The following is a 13,555-nucleotide window of genomic DNA, read 5'->3' as shown; positions in this document are numbered from 1 at the left end:
AATGGAGAAGTTTTTTTACCCATTTTACACTGTGTATAAATTTGATTAAATTTTCTCATTAAACATAAAGTCTATTAAACATGTAACATTTAATGCGTTATAGACTACATTATTTGATTAGTCTAAATTATTAATTAATGTAGTCTACGTATGTAGAAACTAACCAACTGTTGTTACTCAACAGAAGTTTGCTAACTTCTGCAGCGTAGTACTAAAATTACATTTCTAACGAAGCCATCGAATTAGAAAACTAACGTAGTAAGGATTGATTGCAAAGATAATTAAAACCGTACAGTCCAAATAAAAGTTACGTAAATACGTTAAACGAATATATTGATTAAAATTGATTTTCTTGAAAATCCAACGGTATTAAAACGAATAGCGCATCTTTTTATTTTCACTAATTTTTTCTTGATTAATACGTTATAATATCAATCTGTTTTAAAATCGAAACACTTTTAAAATCAATAAAAAAGTTGTTAGGGAAAAATATGAGATATTATTTTCGTGAATTTAAAAATCGGGGTATGAAGAAGTCGCGTTGATGAGTAATTTTATTTCCGGCCTGAGGATTAGTCGATCGGGATGACACACCTGTGTGTTCTCTTCCTTTCTAAAAGATTCTCTGGTAATCATTGAATATCTCTTATTTATGAAGCTCAAAGTTAACTTGACGCAATGATTGGATGCACTTTGCATTATTGGTTAGCAAGGTTGTAAAAAAATCGGAATATTTAGTAATTTTTTTAATGTAGCATACTCGGAAATCTTTTGCGTTTTTCAGAATTTTTAACGTTAATTATTTCAGTTTTGTATCTAACAAGATTACGGACTAAAATTCCATTAAATAAAAACTGATGTATTATCTACATATACATTCCTAAAATTCTGTAGAATTTTATGAATTTGAAATACAAAACTTATTGAAGTTTTCGACAAATCTTTCGAAGCTGCCCATCATTGAACAAAGAATTATTCAACTAGTTCATTTTTATGACCCTTTTACAATAGAGACATACAATAGCGGAAAAAGTAGATGACGTTTCGAAACTTTTTATGATTTTATGTAAGCCATCGATATATCTTAAATCGAAATTCAAATAAAATATTTTTCATGTAGAACTTATAAAAATATTTTCTTCGTACGTCAATTTTAACGTATTTCATGAATCGAAAATTTCCCAATAATGTTTTTACTTGTGCGAAACTAAAAGGATTTTTTAAAATCAAAATATTGCAATGCAAATATTGCATCTAGGTCGTACTTGTTCTTGACAAATGATCGAACTATCGAAAGCCGCGAAATCATTGCAAAATAAAACGGAAATTACTTTAGCTATATTTACATAAGTATTTGTTAATAAAAAATTCATTTTTCTTTATATGTTGCATAGATAAATCCTCAAAATTTCTTTTTGTACATATATTCAGTTTGTCATAAAAAAAAATTTTTGAACAATTTGACCTCCCAATCTCTTTAATTCAGAATTAAGGAACACGACATGCCCTTCTTTTCTAATTATTCCTTTGAAGCCGTGAGACGTACAACGGTGTGAAACCTAACGCTGCTGGCGACGTCGATGTTAGCGGTGTCCGTCGCGACGCCGACAGGATCTCTATAAAGCGCATGCGGCGAAACTTTTCGACTGGCACAGATGCGGTCGTACAGTGGTTCGCTCCCCCAGTTTACCCGACGCCGTTTCTCAACGCGCGACGTGTACATTTTCCTACGTGAGGTCTTAATATAAAAATTGTGAAATAAATTTTCCATACACACGCGGTGTTTAGTAGATCGCGTTCGAAAACTTTCTCACTGCAGCGCTGATTCTACGTTAGAGCTTAATTACCGATGGGACGGAGTAATCGAAAGGTTTCTGAACGTTTCATTTACGTAGAATAAAGATAAAAAAAAGTAAATTATGTGCTTATAGGATTGTTAGGGAAATTCAGCTTGTTTTATCGAGGCTTTATAAATAAACTTGATAGTTCGATTATTGTAGCTATAAATCTATAGATAATTCTCACTGACAAATGGCGCGTACGTTTCCGAGCGTTGTTTTGCGATTTTTCCTCGATTTAAATAAAAATTTTTGAGTTGCATTTTCCAGTTAGGTTTGAGGTCATCGAGAAAATTCGAAGATCGGAAATCTTTTGACGAAATTTTAATAGGACAATTTTAATATTAAGAAAAAAAAAATCGATGTTTTAGCAATTAGAAGGATTAAGGATCAACAGAAAGGAACGAGACGATCTTTTGTGGGATTTTAACCAAATCATGAAAAAATATCGTCAAATAAAGTGATGATAGTGAAAATCCTTCAATGTATCTGCGATAATGCTGCGCGACGTTGCTACATCAGGAAGATATATTGTATCTTCTCCCTCCGTCTGTGAATTTTTTACGCATAGTGACGAACGAGAAGATGGGAAAAGACAGAATTAAAAGTGCGTGTAGAAAATTGGATGGTATAAATGATCGTATTCTCTGTGACACACAAATGACATTTAAAAGTGCAGCTGATAATATTACAATTTCTCCGCTTAATATTAAAAAAGAATGTATATTTTTATCCAAGGCTTACTAAGCGATGTTCGTGTATTAAATGATATCGTGATTCAGTGATTATATAATTTAATTAAACGGGGTAAGTCAATGCGCGCTAATTTTAAAACTGAACTAACTATTAATAACTTAGCTGACTAATAATCACTTAGATTTGATAATAATCGAAAAAACTAAAAAATAAAAAGTAAATTTATATATGGAAATTAATTTGATTTAGTATTAAATTTAATATTAAATTTTAAGTAGAACTTAAAAGACATAACTTAAAAGACATAAATATATAAATCGATATCACTTCTATCTAATATGCATGGCATCTGGAAAATTGTTAAATCTTCCGCAATTGTTATAGTTGAGACGATTTGTATACTAAAGATTCGGAATCTATTCGAGTCAAGGTTGAGCGAATAACGAAGTGAGCTATGCAATAAAATTGCATTCTTGCGGAAACGTGCACGCTATTTATCAACTCTACCACATTTCCGCGTTCATTTTGCGATCAAATATTACACAGGCGAGAACAGAGCTTTTAATGCGTTAAAGCGTATCGATTTACAATTAGTCGCACGCGGAGTGGACAAAGAAAGATAGACAATTCAATTAAGAAATCAATTATAGGAAGCTATTAGGTGTACTGCTAATATATCGTATTTTCCGTCTTCATGAAGACGTGGAAAATTGTATTGAACGGTGACTAAAAACTAACGACGCAGTTTTGTTCTTATTATGAGTATTGTGCAAGATTTCTCTTTCTATTCAAAAGATGCGTTATATTATCCGAAATTCCGCGCATGTGAATAATTATTCACTTGCATTTTGGTAATTGCTTCCGATATCATACTCCAATTGCGAGTCAATCAATGCACTTACATATTGTTCTATTTAACATGGAATTAATACAGATACTGTGAATTGGTACGTTAAAATCATATTTTGTCATCAAACCACTATCATTAAGATATTATTGAATAAGTTAAAGTGGGTTGAGATTATTTATTGACGTGAATATAATAGATTTGCGATTTTCTCAAAATTGAATCAGCGCACACTTTGATGAGATAAAATAAATACGAATTACCGTAAAATCCAAAAATAAGTTAAAAAGCGAGCAAATATGCGGTTAAATGAAATCGAATCTATTCGAGTGAAATGCATGTGCGTGAAATTGCATTGTTCAGTTGCATGCTGCTGCAAACGTAATTGAATCGAATATAATCAAGCTTAAAGTATAAATGGCCATAATGTCATCCAAATAGACGTTTTGACAGAAAAAAGTATTCGGATTTTAAATGAAAACGAATTGTTCGAACATTTTAAATGAAATTCTGCGCTCAATACCGATGGTCCGTGTCAGCGATGTGACGTTGGAACACCTCCAATCGTTACACCATGCATTCGTTCGCAACGGAATGCGTACGATGCAACCCACGTTGCAATCAAATGTGTTAGACTAAATAGCTTTTTTTAATTATGAATTTTTTCGGGGGTGACTAATTGGATAAAGATATATGAACAGATGATGCCAACTAAACGACTAATTCTCTGAGCTCATCCATAATGTTACAGTCTATTACTTATATTGTCTACAAATTTAGAGAAGCTCTGTCAAGCTTTTTTTTAATCATATCGCTAACCGATTTTCGCAGAGCGTAACATTGGGTATTTGTAGACAAAAAATAAAGAATCTCTATCGAACTCGTTATGATGCTCATCACGTACGATTCGAGTACTTAATGTGATTCTACGCAGGACACTGTCGTGGTTCATGTCAACGGTACTATCCATGACTTCGATAAGTTCTTGTCAAATGTGAAATACATACGACCATATTCAACAGGTTTTATCAATGTGAATTATGCGTTGCGAGAAAGAACTGGGAATTCCCATTGGACAATCGTTTTGCCTGGCACTCGATTCGAGCATTCCGTGCAACTCTGTGATCGACACTGGCCTGGCCTATATCAACGACGTCATACCAACGAGTCTGGAGAATGGCTAATAATATTGAAATGTATTTTTTACACTGACGCATTTTGCACATCACGACCGACTGCGTTGGATCGAACAATTTCCTGAAACAACGGAAATCGAAGAAAATCATTGTTTTTTTTTGTGTGAAAACAATCTTACAATCGAGAGCAATCATGTTCGTGTTTCAAAAACTATCGAGCAAAACTTGGGAATGTCACCAGATACCGACAACGATCGACGGCTTGTCGCGATTCCGAAGATCGGCGTCGCCGACGGATTGGTCAAACTACACGTCCTACGATTACCAAAATGATAGCCACGAGCCAGGTTACGACGAGGAATCGGACAGCTTTTGCCACTCGCTCTACTTCCTTCTGGATTTCTGCCATCTATACTACATACCGTCTATCATCTTGCTGGGTTTGGTGGGCAACCTGTTGTCATGTGTGGTTTTCCTTAAGACTCATCTAAAGCTGCGCAGCTCCAGTTATTATTTAGCTGCACTAGCCACAACTGATTTCAGCTTTCTCATATCTCTGCTTCTCGTGTGGCTTAACAGTACGATCGGATGGAAAGTCTTTAACAATAACGGTTGGTGCGAAACTTTGGTGTACGTCAGTGCGGTTTGCAGTTCACTCAGCGTTTGGCTAATCGTCGCCTTCACCGTCGAGAGATTTATCGCCGTTCAGTATCCACTGCATCGACCGCATATGTGCACCGTAGCGCGTGCAAAGACGATCATTTTGATATTAACGATCCTTGCCTTGGCCAGCCATTCATACTCCTTCGTCACCGCCGGCGTGGTGAAGAACGCGGGTGGCGATGAAATATGCGACCTGAAGCCCGAATACATGGGAACTATGCAAATCATTAGTATCATCGATAGTATAGCGAGTCTGATCGTGCCGCTCGTACTTATCATCGTGATGAATACCATGATTATGAGGAATCTCCTGAAATTTGGCAGGCGGTTCAACCAGGAGCCCGGTTACACTACAAATTGTCCCAATAGGGATAAATCGGACATCAATCTCAATCAAATCCCGGTAAGTTCCCTTTGATAGAACCTCGGTTCTAAATTGTACTTTGATGTTATACATGCACGAAGCAAATCCGTATGTGTTAATAGCATAGTGTAGGATGTTTTCTCAAGCCGCTTTTACTCAACAAAGAAATTTTATCATACTATCCTTCTTTCTCTCTCTGTTATAAATTTATGTTATATATTATAACGTTATAATATTGTAGAGAAGAGTATAATAACAATTTTCTCGTAAAATATTACAAAACTTCATTTTAATTTATTAATAATTCGTAATTAAAATATTTTTCCTCTTTGTTTATACTATATTCTAAATTAAAAACACCTGATTATAATGTTTATGTTGACGTTATTATAAATTTTGGTAAAATAATTTATAATAACTAAAGTATAAAAGATTAAAGATTAATAAATTTTTAAATTAAAAAATAACTTGAGTAGAATTGAACGTAAATCAATTTTTGCTTTATTAAAAAATATCTAATAATATGTGTATCAAAATTTAAATTTTAGCAAAATTTTGGGAGGTATTACATAAATGTTTCCCTTGTGTTTTAAAGCTTTTAACCACTTAAGTAATGCACACTGTCCATATACATATGGATATCTACCACTTAACAGATATTGTTAAGTGTTTAATATACATACACGATTTATTGTGACAGTTTGCATGCTGCAATATTATTACGTACGTTAAGTTAGTTTATTAAACATTTGAATATTATATAATTACTGTGCTTTTATCGTAATGTTGGAAAATTTAACATGTAAAATAGCATTATGAAAATAGACTTTAATTATTAAGTGATTACAAAATTTCACAAACGACTTGCATAACTATTTTGTCAGAAAATATGAGAGTATGCGCAGATGTTATTTCTTATACTTTTTTCCCTTGGATTTATCACTATTGAAGTTATCGGGCCTTGGAATTCGGGATATAGCACTCTCGCAGTATCAGTTAGAAGAGTGTTTCTTCCCACATGTGTTGTCATAAATCTCGATAAGTAAACATTGAAATATTGGCTTCCCCGCGATCGACCGTGTATGCTGTTCGCACGAGTAGAGCATCGAGGCAAGCATATGTAATCCGAAATATCAACAAATCTGGAAATAGTTTGCACCCGCCTATGCGATATCTTAAAGGCGCACTGCAATGATAAAAGTAAAAAAAAAAGTGTTCTCAAATTGATTTACAATAAAAATAAACAGAATCCAGTTGATAATACTAATCATTCTATTACAATTGGTAAATATAATCTGGAATGTATATCATTATGCAAATATCTAATTGTACAATAAATCATCGCTAATTTTCTTAGAAAGAGAGTGGACAAATATTTAAATATCACGTCGGCATCGTTTGAGTCATCAAACGCAACATTTCATGTTGCGATCGAATGTTGGTGCTGCCGATAAAAAGTGTGTCGACAACCATATGCTATCAGAGAAACGTGCCACCTTCAAACGTGGTTTGTCGACTATTTTGGACCGACGTATAAATACTCCCGTGGCTTACATAACCAACCGCCATTCATCTTTACGGATCGACGTGCGTGCATTGCTGTTTCCTGCTGCTCGCTGTTTATAATCGTGACTTGGTGTGTGTTATCGACATATCGTGAATCGCGCGGAATCTGCTTTTTACAGAGCCATTGATATCGCCATCAGTGGGTGTATAGAGGGGCGGAAAAGATTGTGGCGTATATTTCGAAATATCAAATACTCCGCAAATTAGAGGCGTTACAATAATCCATGCGCGAGAAAAACATTCATAATGTACGTTTTAAGAGAAGATATTTATCTACAGATAAATTTACTGTGAGAGATGTTTGGAATTTTCCTTTGCATGAGTGTAAAAACAAGTGTAACGAAAAATATTTATTAGTGAAAAAATACCAATATTTTTTTATAAAAAAATATTTATATTCGAGCCTATTGATTCAATTATTGTATTTTTTAAAAATAATATTGGAATATTTTTTTAACATATAATTGTACATAAATTAAATTTTGCAATAACAAGACTAACACAATCAGATATAATCAAGACTAAGATATATCTTAGATAAAATATTCTTATTCTTGATTCTGGTAGATTATTCTTCTCAGACACTGCATTCTGACTTTAATACTATGCTGCTAATATTATTTGTATTTAGACTGAATTAAAACCTACTGTAATAAATATTTGTAGGCATTGCCCCATTGTTTAAATTTATCCAGAAACATGGCAAATGCCATTTCATGTACAAAAGTTCTATTGTATAATGACAATTAAAAGTATTTGTTTCTTATAATTTAATTTAATTTTGACAGAATAACGTTTGCATTTTTTTTAGCGGTAATGACAAATGTGTAGATAGCTTGGAATTCTCAATATGTTTAGAAGATAACAATGCGCAGTTTCGCATTCGAATCATTTTAGCATGCATAATTTGAGAATTCTTACGTTGAAATAACAAATAGTGAAAAGTCAATGTTCCATTGAAGAATTTATGCTTCCCATTAGCACTTTTCAAGCGTTTTGCGTATGGTTTGAAAGAAGCCGATGTTGAGAATTGTAGATTATATAATATTTATAAATGTGTTATAAATAGAAATGTATATTTATATTTGTATTATTCTATTTGTATAAATTATACAAGTAAAAATAAATTTTTGTCACTTTGTAAGAATCTGTTTTATTCTTGAATTATTTTATCCTTGAAACATAATGATAAAAAAATTTCCGCATTTGATTCCGCATTTTGATTGATGGCCATTTATAAATAAATAAATCAATAAATAAATAAATATATATATATATTTTTTTTTTCTTAATAAGTCACAAATTATAGAACTGTACAAAATGGATTCCAGAATTATTTGATATGATTTTCACTAGAACACACAATAGAAATTTAGGGATTAATTGAATTCCGATCGGAATTTATCCCGAACAGTTTTATAATATTATACGTGCCCACATTTTTTCTAAAAAAAGAAAAATAATACGAAGACACTTGAGACTTTATTATTTTTTTGATTATGGATTTTGAAACTCAGAAATTAGGGGAATTCTCTGTTGCTGTTGATAAACTTGTGATGTGCAAATATTGATTTCTATGTTATGATGTTTACATGTATGCTTCAAATATTCAATCATATTATGAATTTCTCGACGCAATCCAGAAGAGATTGAAACTATGATCTGTATGAAAGAGATTGAATTCTAATGACTTATTATTCCTTGAGAATAAATGCAAATAAGTTTTAAAGTTACCTTTTCTTAGCGGAAATTAATATTGGAATATTGGAAGCGAAACAAAATTCATTTTTACAGTGCACACATAGAGACAGTTTAAAAGAAATACAATATCGTTTCACCGAGCAGATTGAGTAAAAGATTATGATGATAATATATATTTGTTTAAAAAATGTGACATGCAAATTGATTATTTATTATAGAAAACAGCAGTTTTGAGCATGACTTAATTATATAAACCTAAGAATTTACACATAGTTATTAATTTTATTTTTTATGCTTGTTTATAAATTGGTAAAATTATAAAATTAAAAGTTTATGATTATGTTTTATAGATTTGTGGAATGTATTTTTATATTCTTACTTTAATCTTAATTTTCAGAAATGTTTATGATTGGAAATTTCTCTTACTTTATTTGTTTTTATGTATTTTCAGTGCGTTCTTATTTATGATATTACAATAAATTATATGACTTTATAATTATTTAGATAGGCAAAGATGGATTTCTAACAATTGAATTTTTTATGTTAAGGATATAACGTCATTCGTAAATATTAAAAAATAAATGAGATATATAACTGTAATATACTCGTACATATTATATGTGACAAAAAGTGGAAAGATAAAAATAATTTGCATAATTCTATGACCTGGTGTCAAAAAGGATCAATGCCATATTTTGCATTATGTGTAAATATGTTATTTTTCTTATAAATTTTATAAAAATATTTAGCATGTATTAATAATTAACATAAATTTGCTCAAAGTTTGATTTTAAAAATACTGTCGCGAAATGAGTTTTTTAATTATTATTTTGAATGTATTATGCAATCTATATATTCTACATTATCGTTTGTTTATAAGTACTTCGTACTCATTTATTATATCTCTGTTATAAAGTACGAGTTTAATATTATCTGCCAAGCCGAAGAAAAAAATATTAATGTAAAGCAATCAATATCAAAAATAATAAGAGTATCTTGATCTGCGAAAATTATCAAAAGAAGAAGGAAGTATTGATTTAGGTCGACCAAATCGAATTGCATCATAACCAGGCTTCGTAATTATAATCTCAATACAGTGATAGTTCGCTATTACATGCTGTTACTAATATTCCAGTATCATTATTAAGCAAATGTTAATTATGTTCAACGTGATAACTACGAATGCGATTGATCTTGAACGTAATAGTTTAATACCCTGATTTGAGTCGCAAACGTCGCAATAAACAGAGCTTGGAAGCAACAACATTATTAATTTGTTACAACCGGCGTAACAACGCTAATTTTTCGCGCTGAATTATAGAGGAAGCATTCCTTCCGCCTTCCCCTTTGCCCTGGACATTGCCGAAGATTATTTTTTCCAAACTATGCTATTTCTATGTTAGACGGGTGGGCAGGGTTCTGTACCTGATACGTCAGTGGTTAAAAGAGTAGCTGTGCTTAACAAAATATACTCTTACTAATATGCAAATAATTCTATCTGTAATTCATTATAAGTCTATTTGTGAATTTTTGTCTGATATTCCTCTTCCTTTCTGAACTCATCACCGTAACCGTTATGTTTTCTCTCTCACCTCACTCAACCTGAGCCCTGCTTCTTTTTCCCCCATTCACACAATCCCGCTGAATCCATAATGATGGGTCTACTTTCCGCTTGTGCTAAAGGTTTTACATGATTTTTTAATTAAGCCGACTGAGAGTTCTTCTCCTTTCTCTTTTTTCCACTCTTTCACTATTACCACAGTCAAGGTCCGTACGTCAAAAAAAAAAAAGAAAAAACTAGGGAGGCTCCGGAGAAGGCAAAAGAAAGAAAATAATTGTGAATATACATACTTATACAAATACGCATAAATTTACATACGTCTGTAGAGGACGAAAATACAGGAGGACGGTGAAAAAGAAAGAGAAAGAGGCAAATGAGGTAAATAAGAAAACGGAAAAGGATCGGAAAGCGAGCCCCCTTCCCTCTGCTTGGGCTACCACATTAGTTGGCGCCCTTTCGATATTAATTATCAACAATTTGCTATTAGGCTGCAGCATTTGCGCCTTCTTCTTACGTCAAGTCCCGCGCAAGAGACTCAACGGAGTCGCCCGGCCTCACGTTGAGTTCTTCGAGAAGAAATAAGAAAAAGAAATTTTGACAGTCTCTCTCGCGGACGTGACAAATTATTTCATATTTAATCTTATTTGCTTGCATTTGTATATAGAATTCTTATTCTTGTACTTGTTTCAAATGTTGTGTTCGTCGCTATGCATAGTCTATGAGAGATCACGTGTTCTTACATTATGAAACGAAACGTTAAATATAGAGCGAAATGATAAAATCTGGGACGCGACATTCTTATCTCTATTAATTTAAGAAACAAAATGTTCTGAGTCACTATTTGTAACGTTGCAAGAAAACAAAGTTTACAATTAATTTTTTTTTATCAAACACATTGTATTAAAATTAAAGGTTTACAAAATAAATACTTATGGTTTAAATATAAAATTAGTATTACATTTATTACATTTAGTTTGTGACAGAATTTATATATGGGGGCGGGAGATCTTTTGCAATAACGATAAAATAGTTTATGTAAATATAAATTGTTTATATAAAAATTATGTGTTGTATGATCAATACCATTGATAATTATACACGCTGAGTACAGAAACACGTAATATTCTCACAGTTGTACTACTATTGGTACATAATTTATCAACACTTGAAGTAATCACTTTGCGGTTGACGCGAATCGAATGCATCCGAATCATAACACACTGAAACCGGTTTACAAACAGTACAACAGTGAACACTACAGCTATATTTTGAAATTAAATTGTATATTTAATAAATAAATATTCAATTATATAAAAGATTATAAAATACTACTTTTCCATTTTCTAAAATAATATTATAAAGATAAATGCTATAGTTTATGCTGTCATAATCATCGTCTAGATTAATATATTTTTGCGTTTATTATATTTTTGTTTTAAACAAAAAATTACATTTCTTTAACAATTCCTGATTACAATTTGTTATGTTACGTATAATGTTACCAAGATTTTTTTATCTTTGTTACATTAGAGAAGAAAATGTCTTTTGCATTTATGATTATTCATAATATCTTGGATATTACGCAGAAAGAACAATTTTATTGAAGTACCTAAATATTTAGTTGAATACAGATTTATGAATATAATTTTATTGAATGATAATTTTATTAAAATAATTGTGACAGATGTTCACAAGCATGATGAGCAATGCTGCAAAAAATTTTGACATACTCGCAATTTCATTTGACAGTCCAACATAATTATTTTCAGATCTGTATCCAACTAAACTTTTTAAATACTTTAGCAAAACTGTTCTTCAGTGTAAGTAACAAATTTTATAAATTACTGCAGTTTTGAAAACGTACATACATTTTCATATATTCTGCAATATTTTCTCTTTATTTTGAATAAAAATTTATAATTTTATGACAAACTATTTATTTAAACAAATTTTTTAAATTTATTTTTGTTTTTTGTGGGGAAAGGCATATACTACCCTTGTTTCTTTCAACATATCATGTATGTAATGTCATTTTATGTTTATAACTTAAAATTCTAAAAAATAAATATTTTATAATTTTAAGTCTAGAATCAATTGAACAACACTTTGATGAATGTGATCGTCAAGTTTTTAATTAAAAATATCGATTATTAACAAAGTTATAAAAATAGTACAAAATGTAAATAGAGGATCGTATTATCATCTTTACTAATAATACACTTACAAAGTTCCATTGTAAATAAACTGACAACTGATTAATAGCCACTGATTAATGTGTTCACAATGCAGCAATATTACAAAATAAAAGTTTTTCAAAATTTATTTATTTTTTCTTCTTCAAACAGAATGAGATTAAATTATCGAATACAGAATGTAAAAATATAAGAATAAATGCAATATAAATATAGATTCAATACTTCATAGATTACCCCTATTGAAAAACAATATGTTATCAATTGGTTTGACTGTGTATGAATTCTGTTATATGTATAACAAAGAGATTGTGATGAAAAAGATATATAGCTAAACTTATCTATAAATAACTGTGTGTCATATACAGATAAATTAAATAATTTTTTTTAATATGTCGTTATTAATACTTTAATCATTAAAACTTTGTTTTTTTACAAATGTTTATTAAATCTTTGTTAAACCTACTTAAATTAATTTTTATTTAACTTCAGTACTAACAATAAGACCAGAAGAAAGATAAACGTAGTCACTAAATTAATCTTAGAGTTTATAAATATTTGCAAAACTGGCGATAAACTGAAAAGCTTCTCCCTTTCAAATTAAGCTAAAAAAATAGTAAAAAGCTGATAAGAAAATAAAATAAAAATATTATTTTTATTTTTGATATGTCCGCAGGAATGTTAACATATTAAAATTAAGTATATTATTTTCTTATTCGATTAAGAAAACATGACACATTTTCAATTACTTCATTTAAATAATAGTATACCAATAGTATAGTAAATATCATATGCATTAAATGAATCTATACGGAAAAATTTTAATGTTTGTATTCCGGAAAATCTAATATATTTAAATATTGAATCTATACAAAGCATGAAAAGTGCAACCGCCGGAATTTTGTCCCGAATACCAGGATATAAATAATACGATGGGTCTGCCCCAAGTAGACTGGGCTCTTTTCTTCAATCTTTTGTTGAAAGGAGAATA

The 13,555-nt window shown here is 30.8% G+C and overlaps 2 protein-coding genes across 6 annotated transcripts in view; one reads left to right on the top strand and one right to left on the bottom strand.

The window, feature by feature from the left end:
* LOC113003340 (dynein heavy chain 1, axonemal) overlaps positions 1-13,555 on the bottom strand; it is a 132,388-nt gene that overhangs the window by 34,130 nt on the left and 84,703 nt on the right. The window lies entirely within an intron of this gene.
* The window catches only part of LOC105207590 (pyrokinin-1 receptor), a 119,805-nt gene that overhangs the window by 55,084 nt on the left and 51,166 nt on the right, over positions 1-13,555 (top strand). The window contains exons 1-3 of one of the 5 annotated variants that reach the window (XM_039457526.1): positions 1,564-1,870; positions 2,210-2,645; positions 4,316-5,583. The exons of 1 other annotated variant lie outside the window; for it this stretch is intronic. In XM_039457526.1, coding sequence (XP_039313460.1) covers positions 4,711-5,583 — 873 coding nt within the window. In that variant the 5' untranslated portion in view covers positions 1,564-1,870; positions 2,210-2,645; positions 4,316-4,710. Of the gene's footprint in view, positions 1-1,563; positions 2,646-4,315; positions 5,584-13,555 lie in introns of those variants that run through there. 3 more of the 5 variants (XM_039457529.1, XM_039457528.1, XM_039457527.1) reach the window with 3 other exon arrangements.

Source organism: Solenopsis invicta, chromosome 14 (assembly GCF_016802725.1).
Source record: "Solenopsis invicta isolate M01_SB chromosome 14, UNIL_Sinv_3.0, whole genome shotgun sequence".
Taxonomy (NCBI): Eukaryota; Metazoa; Arthropoda; class Insecta; order Hymenoptera; family Formicidae; genus Solenopsis; species Solenopsis invicta.
This window is presented reverse-complemented; position numbering and strand designations above follow the sequence as displayed.